Consider the following 17440-nt stretch of genomic DNA (forward strand, 5'->3'; position numbering starts at 1 on the left):
TAAGCCTGTCTCGTAGACGGCGCTCGCGCAGCAGCAATAGTGTTAGATACCTCTTGCGGTAAATCACTCATATCCTCCGTGCCCCGTCCAGAGACCACACATGGAGGTTCCACAGGTCGGGGCGCGGGTGCCATAATGTGCCCTCTTGTTGAGAAAGAAGGTCCTTCCTCAGGGGAATCTTCCACGGAGGGGCTGTCGCGAGGAGAGAGAGTTCTGGAAACCAGCTCCTGGTTGTCCAATACGGTGCCACCAACAGCACGCTCTCCTCGTCCTCCCGGATTTTGCATAAGGTTTGCGCAATGAGGCTCACCGGAGGGAACGCGTATTTGCGCATGTTTCGCGGCCAGCTGTGTGCCAATGCATCCACGCCGAGCGAGTCGTCGGCTAGTGAATAGAACAGGCGACAATGGGTCGTCTCTGGGGAAGCAAACAGATCTATCTGCGCTTTGCCGAAACGTCTCCAAATTTGCTGGACCGCAATGGGGTGGAGTCGCCATTCGCCGGGACGCGCAGCCCGAGAGAGCGCATCCGCCTCTACATTGAGCGTGCCCGGGATGTAAATGGCACGAAGAGACCTCAAATTCTTCTGACTCCATGTGAGGAGGTGACGGGCGAGATGCGACAGGTGACGCGAGCGTAAACCGCCTTGACGATTGATGTACGCCACGGTCGCAGTGTTGTCTGTTCGAACTAATACATCTTTGCCCCGTAATTCGTTGCTGAAACGGACGAGCGCAAGATATACAGCCCACATTTCCCGGCAGTTTATGTGCCAATGCAGCTGGGGTGTCGTCCAGACCCCCGAAGCCGCAAGCCCATCGTACGTGGCCCCCCACCCCGTGTCTGACGCATCTGTGCATACTATCGCGTGCCTGGAGACCTGTCTCAGAGGCACACCGGCTCGGAGAAACGCACGGTCTGACCACGGAGTGAAAGTGCGACGACACGCAGGTGTAATGATAACACGGTGAATGCCGCGCAACCACGCTCTCCTCGGGACTCGATCGTGAAGCCAACGCTGAAGCGGTCGCATATGAAGCAGTCCGAGCGGAGTTACAGCTGCGGCTGCTGCCATATGCCCCAAAAGCTTCTGAAATTGTTTCAGCGGGACCGCGCTCTTGCTCTTGAATGTATTCAGGCAAGTCAGAATCGACTGTACACGCGCTTCTGTTAGACGAGCTGTCAAATCGATCGAGTCCAGTTCCATACCGAGAAAAGAGATTCTCTGCACGGGGCAAAGCTTGCTCTTTTCCTAGTTGAACCGAAGACCCAAACGAGCGAGGTGTTTTAAAGTTAAATCTCTGTGATCGCACAGCGTCTGACGTGTTTGAGCTATTATAAGCCAATCGTCCAGATACGCGAGAATGCGCACACCTCTCTCTCTCAGGGGTTTTAAAGCCCCCTCCACTACTTTGGTGAATACACGGGGCGACAGAGAGAGCCCGAATGGGAGGACTTTGTACTGGTATGCTCGCCCCTCGAACGCAAAGCGGAGAAACGGCCTGTGTCGGGGGAGAATCGATACGTGAAAGTACGCGTCCTTCAGGTCGATAGATGCGAACCAATCGTTTGGACGAATGCATGGAAATATGCGTTTGGGCGTCAGCATTTTGAACGGCATTCTGTGAAGTGCACGGTTCAGCGAACGCAGGTCCAGGATCGGTCGCAAGCCGCCGCTTTTCTTGGGTACAATAAAGTAAGGGCTGTAAAACCCCGACCTCATCTCGGCTGGAGGGACCGGCTGAATCGCGTCTTTCGCCAATAAGACAGCGATCTCCGCACGGAGGACGTGCGCATCGGCAGCTCTCACCGTAGTGAAACGAACGCCGGAGAATTTGGGGGGACGCCGGGCAAATTGGATCGCATAGCCGAGACGAATCGTGCGTAAAAGCCAACGCGACGGGCTGGGAAGCTGTTCCCACGCCCCCAGATACCGTGCGAGAGGGACTAAAGGCACGATCGGTGTACCCGCGGCGGGCGCAACGGAGGTGATCGCCGGTGTGTGCGTAACGGCCGCACCGACAGCAGTGTTGTGTGTGATAACACTCACCTGAGTCCGTTGCTGGGTGGTTGAGTAAGGGAGGCTCTGCTGAAGACACCTCACACCACTCGATGCACCCTCTGGCGAAGGAGGAGGGAGACGATGGGTTATGAGCCCGTAGCTGTCTCCTACCGGCTGAGAGCGCGGTGGGGTTATGAGCCCGTGCGTCGCTCTCGTTCTCCTCTGATGAGTCGGAGAACGAGGGGGGGTTATGAGCCCTCTCGTATCTCCGGAGCTCATCTGAAGACCTAGAGATGGAAGTGGAATTCGCTCTTTTTGTGGATTTGTGGGTGCCGACTGAAAAGTCGGCGGAACAGAAAAATGAAACAAAAGATTCCCCAACCGGCCCTCCTCCGGTGGGGGGAGTGGTGCCTTCACCATCTCCCGAAGAGCGATCCCCTCCATCTCTAGGTCGCCCGTCTCAGGGCCGCTTTGATCTTCTTTTACCACCATTTGCAGCGGGCTGAGCGGGCGGGGCGGGCTGCTGACGACCGGTTCCTCGCTTCTTAGAAGAGCCCCGGGGAGGAACGGAGTCGGCCGCCGCAGGACGCCCTCGGCGAGGAGCAGGCTGAGGCGCCGACGTGGATGGGGCAGGCGCAGGACGCTTCCGACGTGGCATGATCTGAGCGATGGCCTCAGTCTGCTTCTTGGCCGCGGAGAATTGCTGGGCAAACTCCTCGACCGTCTCGCCGAACAGGCCGGTCTGGGAAACCGGAGCATTCAGGAGGCGGGTTTTATCAGCGTCCTTCATGTCCGCCAGACACAGCCAGAGATGGCGTTCCTGGACTACCAGGGTAGACATCGCACGCCCGACGGCGCGTGCGGTGACCTTGGTCGCACGAAGCGCCAGATCAGTAGCCGCACGTAGTTCAGAGAACTCCGCCGAGTCGTGACCTCCCGCGTGCAGATCCCTCAGAGCCTTAGCCTGATGAACCTGCAGCAATGCCATGGCATGCAGGGCAGAGGCTGCCTCCCCACAAGCCTTGTAAGCAGCACCGGACAGCGCCGAAGACTGCTTACAGGCCCGTGAGGGGAGAGTAGGCTGGTCCCGCCAGGAAGAAGCGACACCGGCCGGACACAACTGCATCGCGACCGGGCGCTCCACTGACGGGATACCAGTGTACCCCTTGGCATCTCCACCCTCGAGAGAGGTGAGAGGTGAAGGCTGATACGGCCGGTTCCGGGCGGAAAACGGGGTTTTCCACGACCGCGTCAGCTCTTCATGCACCTCGGGGAAGAAAGGCACCGGGGGCGAGGACTGAGAAGCCCTGGCACCCCCGAAGAACCAATCATCGAGGCGGGACGGTTCAGGTGGGGGAGGTTTAGTCCACTCCAAGCCGACCGCCTCCGCCGCCCGAGCGAGCATGGCTGCCATCTCAGGGTCGAACGCAGAAGCCGCAACCTGGCCCGAAGGCGGGAGCGGATCCGGATCGACGTCTGAGGCTGACAACCCCCCCTCCGACGTTACGGTGGAAATCGCGTCAGGTGGAGGCTCGACAGAGCGCGAGGACACCGTAGAACACGGGCCGCTCGTCTCCATCGGGACCTCCGCTGGCAACGGATCAGGGCGCTGGGAGCTACTGGACGAACCAGCAGACCGACCCAGCACCGTTATACGGAGGTCATCCTTCGCCAATCTGGTAGCTGCGCCCTTAGCAGCACCAGACTGGGAAGGCGGGGGCCGTTGCCGGAGGAACGACACCCGTCTCCGCAAATCCGCTATAGTCATGCCCTCGCAGACGGGGCATGAACTATCACGCAACGCTGCCTCTGCGTGCTGGAGCCCCAGACACGAGAGACAACGCTTGTGGCCATCCTGGGGGGCGATAAACACACCGCATCCAGAAACGGAGCACGGACGGAAATCCATCTTTAAAAAGACGACCCCGACCGTGACACGAATGAGTGGCTGTCTTTAAAAAGACACAAAGCTCAAACGTGCTGCTCTTTTAGGGAAATCACTCTTTTGTGCGAGCTGGTGAAACACACAGGGAGAGGCAAACGCACTCACTCGAACTCAAGTCCTAAATTAAAGAGACAGAGAGAGAGAGAAAGGGTGGAAAAAACACTGCGAGCCTCCACTGAGGTGTCTTTGCCCAACCAACTTCAGCAAGCTGAGATATCTTTTCCCACACAGCACAGGATCTACGAAGATCAGTAACAGCTTCTCGAGAGCAGATGTCTGCCGGCTTCGAAGCAATGGAGCTGGTTTGGTGTTGTGCACCTGTGCCTTGTGTGCGCGCCGGGCGGGGCGGCGCCGGCATTGTGCGGGTGCCTGCATGCCAAGTTCATTGGCGTTTTTGATGGTTCTCGGGGTGGGTGGGTCACCCGCGGGGCGGTTCCCGATTCGTCGGTCACGACGTGACGTCGTAGTGACCGACTGAAAGGGAACCATACATTAACGGTTTTATGTGTTGTTTTTTCACTAAACTATATTAGAAATGTGAACAAACCAAGTGATCTCAGACCCCCCTAAAAGGACCCAAAAGCGAACCGAACTCAGACCACTTCTGGAGGTGGTCTGAGTACGGTTCGCTTTTGGGTTCTTTTGTGGTTCGATTTCTTTTTGATATGTGAAAACAATGAGGTCCCGGTCCTTTTCGCGTGTGGTTTTGACGTTCAATCAAAATAAACTGCTGCACAGAAAGCTGGGGTCTGAGTTCTTATGAAGTTGTGATGTGAACAAGAAAGGGTCTGAGATCACTTCAGTTCTGAAGAGGACCAAAAAAAGACCTTGGTCCTCTTTTGAGTCCACTATATTGTGAACACCAAAAGGACTGAGGTCACATTCAGCTAGTTCCTTTTCTGGTTCACTTTAAGTGAACTGTGATTGGTTCTTTTAAAATGAACTATATGTGAAAACACCCTAAATATATAAACATGCAATATATCAAATGAAAGAACAGACCCTCTGCTTTAAAAAAAATCATCCTGCCTTCATTTGTTCTCTTTTTATCAACTCTCAAATATGGGTAGGCTTCTTAAAAAATACAAAATTTTGTAAGATTATAATTCCATTTTTGTAAAGGACTTTTGATAGAGATTAGATTTAGAGCGATCCTCAAAACATTCATTTTGAACTGTTTGCCCTAAGGGAATACTTCTGGGCCACCTGGTTGATAATAGGGAAATATGGATTGCCGGAAAAACTCGTCATTGGCAGGGAAGCGTTTTCTCTTAATTGACGAGTTAAGTTGTCAGTGACGAGAAAAGAGTTAATGGACAAACAGTTGGACTACATCCCTGTGTTTCATCCCTACGTTGTTTCAGATGACAACATGTTTGTCTTGTGGGAGCTACCGTAGCTACTCATTGCGTTTCGAAATTAAAATTAAATCACACCACAAGATGCTGCTAAAAACCCATACTGCAGTGCGCAGTATTTTTCACACAAATTAATTTTCTCTATAGCGCTGTTTTCAGGGTCCTAAAAACTTGCTGATGTCTTCCTTGTTCTATGAAGTCCTTCCTTCAAAAATATGTAAAGATTTGTGATTCGACGACAGAAGCTTAGCGCGCGTTTTCTGGAAAGGTCTCGCCAGATTTAGGAAGCTGTCCTCATCAAAGGCCAAACAACCCCGATTTGACTCCGGAAAAATAACGTCTCGATGACATGGGAGCAAAACACTCTACTAACGCAAATCTTGCTTTTCTCAGTAGAAGCGTAACAAGGTCACGCCCTTTTTTAGTGTATTCCCATAGGTTATAATTTAGAATATTGTCATCATATACCTGGGAAGTAGATGGCTGTAGTCCAAACCAGCCGTTCTCTTTAGTCCTTAAAAAGTGAATTCAGGTAAAGAAAATATATTGCTTGCAATTGAACTTTGTGCTGTATAATTTTACAGGTATTATTTATTATCTAACAGCAGCATTACACACCGACTAAGGTTTGAAAAATGGGATCACGAAAAACAGCACCTTTTACAAATATCATCATATACAGTACTGTGCAAAAGTCTTAGGGCAACATGCTACTATTAGATTTGTTTTTGCAATTGTATAGTGATCACATATAATTATTTCTCAGTCTCTTTATTAGAATACAACCAGAAAATACGGGAAATGTGTATGTAGTATTAAAAACAGTATAAAAGTATAAGCTGAAGTGTCAAGTATTTAGAGTAAACTCCCCTTCCATTTGAGCAATAGCAGGCAGCTGCCTAAATGAAATTAAAGGCGGAGTCCAGGATGTTTGAAAGCCAATGTTGGTATTTGAAATCACCTAAACAAACACGCCCCTACCCCAATAGAATCTGGACCTTCTGTTGATAGACCCGCCCCACACATACGCAACCCGGCAAGGATGTTGGTTAGTAGTAGACACGCTCCTTACTGCTGATTGGCTATAAGTGTGTTTTGTAGTCGGCCCGTCTCCTTTTCCAAAGCGTTTTTCAAACATCGTGGACTTCGCCTTTAAATCCTAATTTCTCATTCTAATCGAATGACTTCAGGACTTCAGTCTCCTCAAAAAAGCTCAAGATGTGTTTCGTGCCAAGAAAGGTCACACTAAATACTGACTGATGCCCGAAGAAGACTTTACTTCTGAAAATTTTTTGTTTTTAATTTTCTGTACATATTTCCTGTATTTTCTGTTTGTATCTTAAAAAAGACTGAAAGATAAATATGGATGGACATTAAAACTTTGCTAAAAACAACAAAGCTGGTGATGGTGGCCTAAGACTTTTGCACAGTACTGTATATTCATTTTTTTTATTTATGCAATGGTATATTGAATATATATATATTTCTCCTTCTCTTTATTAGAACACAACCAGAAAATACGGGAAATGTGTATGTAGTATTAAAAAAACTGAATAAAATGATAAGCTAAAGCATCTAAAGTATTTAGCGTGAGCTCCCCTTACACTTGAGCAACAGCAGGAATCTGCAAGCTCCCTTAAACCTAATTGAAATTACCCCCTAATTTCTAATTCTAAACTAATGACTTCAATCTCCTCAAAAGAGTTCAAATGTGCATAATGCCATGAGAGGTCACACTAAATACTGACTTTTGCCAGAAGAAGCCACTTTGTTTTTTTATAAATATGAATGGTCATTAAAACCGATAAAACATCAAAGATGGTGGTGGCCTAAGACTTTATCACAATACAGTATATAGTAAAAAGTTGCATATATGCGCACATAACAGTATGCATTTGCATGTATTAGACTTGTGCGTCTGTGAGTTTTAGATTGACGTGATTACCGTTGTTGATAAACGTTGTGTAAGTGCATATTGTTATGACTGGCAGATAACAAGCGGGATCGGCAGCGTATCTAACAAGGTGCTTCAGACGACCCCAACATGCTAATTACATCTCATTATTCAGGATATCATCCGAGATTAACCATTCACTTTGCTCAAGAAATTAGAGCCCGGTGTAATTCAATTTAGGGCTTCTGGTTTGCACCTCATTTGCATACGAGCTCGCATATGTAGGCGGAGACAAAGCAAGAAGACTGGTTAATTGTTCTCGCTTAATGAAAAGGCTTCCATTGTGCGTACACGCTCCAGAATAGAGATGTTTACGCAGACACAGCTTCTGTACGTCGTCTAGCTTGCATGTGTGTATGTGTTCGGCGAGGCCTGACAGATCGCTACTGCACCGAGACTGTCAACTCCACGGCGGCTCCCGCGATCGTTCCTCAGTTTCTCTGGCTGTCATTAAAAGCAGTGGGGCTCCTGCCCTGCTGGCTCCTGCCTGTCAGAGTAAGAGTCATTACAGTCGATGGGGCTTCAGTGGCTCCACAGTTTCCAGAGTGACTTCGGGGGTGGAGAGGGACTCATTATAGCCAGAGGGTTCTGTAGTGCCTTGGAGAACGCCGCTCATTGATGTTTCTGATGGTTGTAACAGCTCTGTCTAAACAGCGGCAATGCCCCCCAAAACACAGACAGACGCACGCATACGGTACGTGCATATCTTTTCCTGTTTCCTTGGTGATGGATTCATTCCGGTTACAGTGACACGGTAGCGCGGGGTGATGTGACAGACACTGAACGCAGTCATACTGACTCAAACGAACGCAGATGGTGAGCCATAAACTCCTGTATGCAAACATATTTCATATCTGCAGTGGGTCCAGATTTATATATGTGATTTTAATGGTGTCTGGCGGTGTTTGCTCAAACTGGATGCTTGCTCTTCTCATGTCGCAGCATGTGCAGGTAATCAGTGCTGGTTTAGGCTGCGTATGTGGGTCACAATGTCACAATAGGAGATGGTTTGATGGAGAGAGAAATGTTTTATCAGTAGGCTTGTGCTCTATTACAATTAACACTATCACAGCTTGCATTGCTTTAAATTCTGTTAGCTACTCTGTAGACTCCTAGTTTTCTTATATTTCTATCCAGATTCACCCTAGGCATGATACATTTCTGCATAGATCCCTGCATATATATGATATCACATAAGTGTTGTTTTTATTTACACCTCATTGATTCCGTCATGCTATCACCCGTATTGTAGGATACTGTTATTTTGCTCCCACCTGAAAAGGTCGCGCTGTGAAATATCAATCATCTATTGGTCACATCTTTACAAATACAAATTTGCAGGTCAGTATTTGCTAAACTTTAACTTTGGATCTGCTGAATTTTTAGGCATGAGCTTGCGTTCCTGTCTACAGCATTCATATGCATGTGAATGGAATGAAACGTCTAGTGCAAGGTTCTCCAATCTTTTTTGTGAACAAGGCAGGGTTCCCACGGATCATTGAAATCCTTGAAAGTTTGTGAATCTGGGGAAAAAATTCAAGGCCCTGGGAAGTTTTTGAAAATATACATACATAGGTCATTGAAAGTGCTTGAATCTATTTTATGCAAGAAGTTTTCTGAAAAAAATCCATATTATTCCCTGTGTAGTGTAGGATAATATCATAAAAATTCTAGACTTTTTAAGCAAACATGCTAAACTGTTCGCTTTAAATGCTTATATCTTCTGTATGCGAATGTTGATTCATACCAAAATGCTTTTTTGCATAATTGTGTTTGACACATGAAAACGTCTCGGATTACGTATGTAATTGTTGTTCCCTGAGAAGGGAACGAGGTGCTGCGTCTCCTTTGCCATACTTCCTGCATCCCTGTTCCGCCGTCTTTGGCAATATTTCAGATAGCGATATACTTCCTGGCTCTCGCGTCACCCTGTCTTTGTCGTTAAGCCTCACCATGAATTGAATTCAGCCTCACCGGTTGAATTTGATATACACATTCAGACGCACTTACCCCTAGAGGCGCCCCCAAAGTGTCACCGCAGTGACGCAGCGTGAGTTCCCTCGAAACGGAACTGTAACAATGTATCTTAAAAGGTAACACAACGTAACCTTGCTCTCACTTGAAATGCGTCCCCACATTTAGGGCCTGTTTACACGAGAACGCTCGAGGGTGAACTGAAAACGTAAAAATATTTTATTGGATGTGCCTTTCGTTTACACGGCGACGGCGTTTTGGGGGCTTAAAAACGCAAAAAAGTGAAACCACCCTTCAGAGTGGAAATCTTAAAAACGATCTACCGTCGCATTCTCGTCTAAAGAGTAAAAACGCAAAAGTCTGCTCACGGTGGCTCTCGTCGCGTACGCGTTTACAGCACAGGCATGCGCCAGTTCAGGAAAATAACAACAAACATGTCAGATTATTTCCATACGTCGGACCTTCAAGTTGCCATAGCAGCTCTGATAAATATACAAGTCTTTCCAGCAATTGTACGAATTATTCACAGCAAGTATTACTGATCAGAGAAGCCGCATTAATTACCTCAGTGAAACTGTTGATGCGCCAATTCGTCGGAGGCAAACCAGACGGCTTTGGACGAGACCTGGGAGAACCAGGAAGAAGGTTGTACGCAGGCTTTGTTGTTGTTGTGTGTCAGTGCTTCACATTGCCACCTAGCCGCCTGGAGTGCATACTACATTGAATATCACACACTTTTGTGTCACCATATGCACGCAGATTTCCCTTTCAAACCGCTCTTATAAACGCGGAATAAAAAGTGATAACGCAACGGCAATTTTGCGTTTTCCCTTCAGATCGTTTCAGCGTAAACGTAGCCTTAGTCCTTGAATTTGAGGGTATTGGACCTGGAAAGTCCTTGAAAGGACCTTGAATTTGAAGTTAACTAAGGTGTGGGAACCCTGGCAAGGATAAAACAATCTGGAGGGCAAATTTTTTGAAATGGTCTACTCAAAACTTTTTAGTTTTACTTGTTGATTTTATTTTATTTTACTTGTTGATATGTTTTAGTATTATTTAGAATGTTAACATCTGTAAACCAAGCCAAGCAAAAAAAATGTAATAAACAAATATTATAATTAAGACTATTAATAGAATGTGCTTTGGCAGGCACCTCACAAACTCTGTGCTGGCAACCTGGTGCCTGTGGCACCCTGTTGGAGACCCCTGGTCTAGTGTAACCGTGGCATTAGATTTCAATATTATTATTGTAGTTTTTCCTATTATTATGTTATTACTTGCACATTCTAACGAAAGCTGACCAGACCTACATTTCACTACAAGTTGTATCCTGTGTTAAACAAATGTGAGAAACTAAATTGAATTGCACATTAATTTTTTTCTAAATTAGCTTTATTTTACATTCTTTTTATGCTATTTACCTCATAAATTAGGTAAGGAACATATTGATTTGAAAGATTTTATTTGCTTATTTTTAATTGGACCTTTCGCAAGGTATTTAAGGCGTTTAAATGTCACATACATACTATTTGGTTTAATCATTTGTAAATTGTCATTTATGTTATTAAAGAACATATTTATATTTAATTTTGTGTAATATTAAACTGTACCTGTCAAAATGATTTGTAGCATTCGGGTTACCGTGTGTTATTAGTTTTGAACTGTTGTTATCTGGGAATAACAAACCTGCACGTCGTGACTGGCCAATCAGAATCAAGCATTCCAATGAGCCGTATAATAATAAATGTATTCCTTATTGTAAACGTACTGCTTTTCTGGTATATTTTCATTTTCTTTGCACAATTTCTCATTTTATGCAGCTATGATACAAACACTGGGAATACAAATGTGCAATTACTCTCTTGCCAACAAAGCGTGCTAAAATTTAAATTATAATCAATAAGGAGATAAAAATGTAAGGAATTATTGAGAGAACAAGGCAAACAAGTTGTTGAGATGTGTCACGCTGGAGACGAGCCAAGCTCTCTTTTAACTCATGTTTAGATTAGATACATATATAACTTTCACCTTTTTCTCTAGTTTGACTTTGTGAAGTTACTGGACGGAAGACAGCTGATAAAGCAAGATTCACGGAATGCCAAAATCCCAAATCCTCCACCGCGCAGCCTGCTCATGTCTGCTCTGCAGGAGACGGGTTTTGTGGAATACCTAGACGTTGGCACCTGGTACCTGGCCTTCTATAATGATGGGCGTAAGATGGAACAGGTGGTAGTGTACAGCACCCCCATAGGTAAGGCCGTGCTGGAGAGCACAGCTGTTACTTATTTATTTATTTTTTCTTTTTAATTGATTTTAATAGTTTTTCTTTTTAATACGAACTTAATTACCGCATAATGATGGTTGTTAGAAAAATGCTTACTATAGATTCACAAATATAGTCGAAACACAGCCATTGGATGTTTGAGTTGCTTTGTGAATTGAATTGTGTTTGTGTGTTTAGAAACATTAGATGGTTGTTCCACTAACTGTAATGGCAATGGAGAGTGCGTTGCCGGACACTGTCATTGTTTTACTGGCTTCCTTGGTCCAGATTGTTCCAAAGGTATACAACATAATAACATAATGATACAAAACATTAACACAATCAGATAAAAATATACACGGCAATCACACAATAATACACAGCATAATAACAATTAGTCAACACTGCATAATCACACAATGATACACAACATATACAATATTGAGACTTACAGTTTTACAATGTAACTAACAAACATGAATTGACTTAATTTATTTATATATTTATGTTTGTGTGTGTGTGTGTCAGACTCTTGTCCAGTACTTTGTAGTGGCAATGGAGATTATGAGAAAGGTGTATGTGTGTGTCACACTGGCTGGAAGGGGGCGGAGTGTGAGGTGGAGGAAGGCCAGTGCATTGATCCCACCTGTTCCAACAATGGTGAATGTGTCAACGGGGTCTGTGTTTGTGCTCCCGCATTCAAGGGCGATAACTGTGAGCAAGGTATGGGTCTCACACACCGAGACTGATAGAAATGAATACTACTGATGTGTACCTACAGCCACATGCATTAAAGGATTACTCCACTTCCATAAGAGCATTTCATGATAATTTACTCAGCCCCATGTCATCCAAGATGTTTGTCTTTCTTAAGTCAAAAAGAAATTAAAGAGCACCTATGGTCCCATTCACGATTTTACATTTCCTTTGGTGTGTAAGTGTGTAAAAGTACATGCAAAAGGTACATACCCCAAAGTAAACAATGACGTGAGTTAACATTTCCAACCTAAATCTCTTTTCTTGGACTACAACAAACACACAGATTGTAGGCAACAGTTTACTTCCTGGGATTGGTGATGTAGAGAAGACCGACATTATCATAATTCTTCCCGCTTCGGACTCAACCGGTAAGTTAACTCCTGTTAGCATTGCATTGTGAGCAAATCTTTCAAACAAGGTAGGGAGTGTAATGTTTCCGTCTGACGTCAGAGGTATTCAGGCCAATCTCACATACAGAAAAATTTCAAATCGATGAGTTTTGTACAAAATCCATGCGTTTCAGGAAGAGAGAAAAATCTGGAGCTACAAAAATGTACAGTATGTGGAAAATAATGTGTAAATCACGCGAACGCATTGTATTATACCAAATTCACAAAATAAAGTTGTTTTGGCAATTAAATGGGTGCCCTTTAAGTTTTTTCTCCATATAGTGGACTTCAATTGAACCCAATTGTTTGAAGGTCCAGACTGTAGTTTCAGTACAGCTTCAAAGGGCTCTAAATGATCCCAACCGCAGCATAAGGGTCTTATCTAGTGAAACGGGATGTCATTTAAACCTTCAAACTGTTGGGTTCAGTTGTAGTCCACTATATTGAGAAAAAATCTGGAATGTTTTCCTAAAAAAAAAAAAAAAACTAATAGGGTATATGCGCAACTTACTTTCGCATTCTTGTTAAACATAGTGGATCGCTTTCGGTTCTGTATGCTCTACGCTGACATGGTGCTATTTTCATACATGAAGCCTTCAGGAGCTACCAAAGATGAGAACAACCAATGTCCAGTGGATATGCTCGTTAACAACCTCTTAAATCTAAGTAAAATATTTTTTTTTATACTTTATAGCTTCTGACAAAGGCATTTTCTTCTCACATACATCAAGATAACATGACACAAATAATAATACTATGAATAACAATAACAAGCTACAATAGCACATGCTGGCAACCGGAAGCAATCAAGCCAGTTTGGTCACGCGACGTTCGACATATAACGCATTTCTTTTTGACTGAAGAAAGAAAGCTGAACACAAAGGAAGATATTTTGAACATTGTTTGTAACCAAACTGTTTTTGATCACCACTAACTTCCATAGTAGTATTTTTCCTACTATGGACGTCAATGGTGCTTATGCTTCCTGCTTCATCACAAATATTCCTTTGTGTTCAGCAGAACAAAGAAATGTATACAGGTTTGTAACAACATGAGGGTGAGTAAATAACAGATTTTTCAATTTTGGGTGAACTACCCCTTTAAGTTAACACACCTCATACAATCACAAAACGCTCATGTTTTTCAAAAAATACAGTTGTTGACGGACAGCATTTATGTATAGATGGAAAGATTAAGTCGGAAGCACGAATAGCTATTATCTTCTACATGACCATCACCGAGTGTAAGTGTGTTAAGAGTTCCTAGTCCATCTCCACAGCTTGTTTATGATGAATGTTCTGTAATTGGATTTTAAACACACTTTCTCCTCTGCCCATTAAGCTGAAAATTCATTGCCGCAATTTCAGTGATAGAGAGAGAGAGTGTGTGAGAGAGAGACTCAATTTAATCCCATGTAGATCCATCCACCAAATTAGCTTTTCCATCAAGCACCTTCCCATCTATCCACACACAGACACAGACTAAAGTGAACATGGTTGCTAGTGTAATTGAAAGCTACAGTACATGAGTGTCTTTCACATTCATTTTAAGCATGCATGCATACTAGTGTATGTGCGACTAATTTTTAGTATTAGGATAAAGAGTCGGGAAAACGGATACACATTTATTTTATTATATTCATCTGGTCACAGGTAAATGCCTCTTTTATTTCAGAAATTCAGTCCTGTTACCTACAGTACAGTAAATCAGCACGATCAGATAAAAAAATTATGTGAAATGTTTAATAGAAATACAGACAAATTCTCTTGAATAATTAAATGAATGAATAAATAAATGAACGAAATCACGAACAAACAAATGACTTGGGAATACAAGATGTTTTCAGAATGATTGTCAGCTACATCTACTGAAACAATCTTTCTTTGCATTCATAAATATCTGAGTGTTAACAAAATGAAAACCTGTTTATCATAATATCGGCTTTAATCTACATGAAATCTGTGTACAGCTTATTGAGCTAGATATTTTATTGTAATTATTTTGATGAAATAAGAGTTATTCATCAGTAAATCATTTGCATTACAGCCTTTCTAATGATAATGATTAATTTTATAGTGGAAATGTCATGTCAGTAAGACTTAGAGAAGTTGTTGGCCATTTTTTATGCTCTCTCTCTTTCTTTCTCCCTCTTTCTCTTTCCCTCAACACCTGCATGCAACTCTAACCAAATTTTAATGGGCACATTTTTTATTTTGTTGTGTCTGTCTGTGTCTGTAGTGGATTGCAAGGACCCGTTGTGCTCGGGTCGGGGTGTGTGTGTGCGTGGTGAGTGTGTGTGTTCGGCAGGCTGGGGTGGTGAAAGCTGTGAAACGGCACTTCCTGCCTGTAAAGAGCAATGTTCAGGTCACGGATCGTACCAACTTCAGACAGGGGTGTGCGTGTGTGAGAAGGGCTGGTCCGGAGATGACTGCTCTGTCGGTGAGTTATCATCAACACATACTAATGTGCTGTGACAGGTTCGATGGGTGTCCTGTATCACTTGTTTTGAAATGTATGCTTTCCTGTAGCTCAGCTGGTAGAGTATGATGCTAACAGCACCAAGTGTATGGATTAGATTCCCAGTGAATGCACTGCTAATACTGATCAAATGTTTACAGTAGCTTGAATGCACTCGCATAAATGCATAAATGTTAAAGGAATAGTCTACTCATTTTCAATATTAAAATATGTTATTACCTTAACTAAGAATTGTTGATACATCCCTCTATCATCTGTGTGCGTGCACGTAAGCGCTGGAGCGCGCTGCGACGCTTTGATAGCATTTAGCTTAGCCCCATTCATTCAATGGTACCATTTAGAGATAAAGTTAGTAGTGACCAAACACCTCAACATTTTTCCTATTTAAGACGAGTAGTTATACGAGCAAGTTTGGTGGTACAAAATAAAACGTAGCGCTTTTCTAAGCGGATTTAAAAGAGGAACTATATTTTATGGCGTAATAGCACTTTTGGGAGTACTTCGACTAGGCGCAGTAACACCCTCCCTCTCCCATTATGAGAGTGAGAAAGGGAGCGGACTTTTCAGTTGAAGTACTCCCAAAAGTGCTATTACGCCATAAAATATAGTTCCTCTTTTAAATCCGCTTAGAAAAGCGCTACGTTTTATTTTGTACCACCAAACTTGCTCGTATAACTACTCGTCTTAAATAGGAAAAACGTTGATGTGTTTGGTCACTTCTAACTTTATCTCTAAATGGTACCATTGAATGAATGGGGCTAAGCTAAATGCTATCGAAGCGTCGCAGCGCGCTCCAGCGCTTACGTGCACGCACACAGATGATAGAGGGATGTATCAACAATTCTTAGTTAAGGTAATAACATATTTTAATATTGAAAATGAGTAATATTGAAAAACGCGCTGTGGAAACGCGTTGGTAGGCTAGTGCTTTTTGTCCCTCTCTGCTATTATAGTTTATCAATACGCCGAAACGAAATGTAAGCCTCCTTGGACTTACCCGTTCAATGTAAGTAAAGAGGAGAAATTCTAAGCTTACAAAGAAAAGTCAGATCATTGGCAGAGGTCATTTGACACTAATGAGGATAATATTTATGAATAAAGACATCGATTTTGATTAATAAAACACTTAAAATCCTGCTTACAGTCCCTTGAAACCTAAATGAAATTAAATCCTATTCTAATCAAATGACTTCAGGACTTCAGTCTTCTCAAAAAAGCTCAAGATGTGTTTCGTGCCAAGAGAGGTTATATTAAATACTGACTGATGTCTGAAGAAGACAATTAGTTCTGAAAATGGTTTTGTTTTTAATTTAGTGTACACGTTTCCTGTATTTTCTGTTTGTATCTTAATAAAGAGTGAAAAATAAATATGGATGGGCATTAAAACTTTGCTAAAACAACAAAGCTGGTGATGGTGGCCTGAGACTTTTGCACAGTACTGTATGTTCTTGAGTCTGGTTAAGTTATTCCTCGGGATGCATTGATATATCTGCCTCAAATAAGCATTGAGCATTTTTTTGAGCATTGTATAAAGACAGATGATGATTAAGGCAAATTATATCCTAGCATTTAAAAGGGGCGGAAAAACGCATCAGGCACTTAACTCATTGATTATTTTGAATTGGCAACAGCGACAACAGAATTGCAGTTTGTATGCTCTGCACTTCTAGGATTTCATGACATAATACTTTGAATCAAGGAGTAAAAAGCAAAACTATCAGTATCTAGCATATCGATAATGTTATTCGAAGTAATCAAATATTTTATCTGTGCATCCCTAGTTATTTCCCCTCATGTTTAACATGCGTTTGGTGGATCATGTGGCTTTCTTGGTTGTATCATTTGGTTGATCTAAATTAAAGGATTTTTTGTGCTGAAGGTTCTATAAGCAAAATCTGGCAAAATCTAGTCTTTGAAATAGACATTGGCCTTTTCCAGATCTCTGCCCTCAAAGACTTGCACACAAACTGGCACATGGAGGCCATTGTTTTTAAAGACGGGCAGGAATTCAGCTTTTCACTGTTCTTTTCTACTGTTTGTTAGGTTAGGCTAAAAAACAAACTGAGCACAGTTGCTGATACATTTTTCTTTACAGTATACCTGTTGATGTGACAAATGTGATATCTCAGGACACTTATACACTCTCAGAAATCACATCTTTAAAGGGACACTCCACTTTTTTTAAAATATGCTCATTTTCTAGCTCCCCTAGAGTTAAACATTTGATTCTTACCGTTTTGGAATCCATTCAGCCGATCCCCGGGTCTGGTGCTAGCACTTTTAGTATAGCTTAGCACAATCCATTGAATCTGATTAGA

At 43.4% G+C, this 17440-nt stretch overlaps 1 protein-coding gene across 3 annotated transcripts in view; it reads left to right on the plus strand.

Annotated features, from left to right (window-relative positions):
- tenm1 (teneurin transmembrane protein 1) overlaps positions 1-17440 on the plus strand; it is a 392082-nt gene that overhangs the window by 305765 nt on the left and 68877 nt on the right. For all 3 annotated transcript variants that reach the window (XM_055198820.2, XM_055198822.2, XM_055198819.2), the window contains 4 exons: positions 11274-11484; positions 11695-11796; positions 12025-12219; positions 14883-15083. In XM_055198820.2, the coding sequence (XP_055054795.2) occupies positions 11274-11484; positions 11695-11796; positions 12025-12219; positions 14883-15083 (709 nt within the window). The remainder of the gene's footprint in view (positions 1-11273; positions 11485-11694; positions 11797-12024; positions 12220-14882; positions 15084-17440) is intronic.

Source organism: Misgurnus anguillicaudatus, chromosome 22, assembly GCF_027580225.2.
Source record: "Misgurnus anguillicaudatus chromosome 22, ASM2758022v2, whole genome shotgun sequence".
Taxonomy (NCBI): domain Eukaryota; kingdom Metazoa; phylum Chordata; class Actinopteri; order Cypriniformes; family Cobitidae; genus Misgurnus; species Misgurnus anguillicaudatus.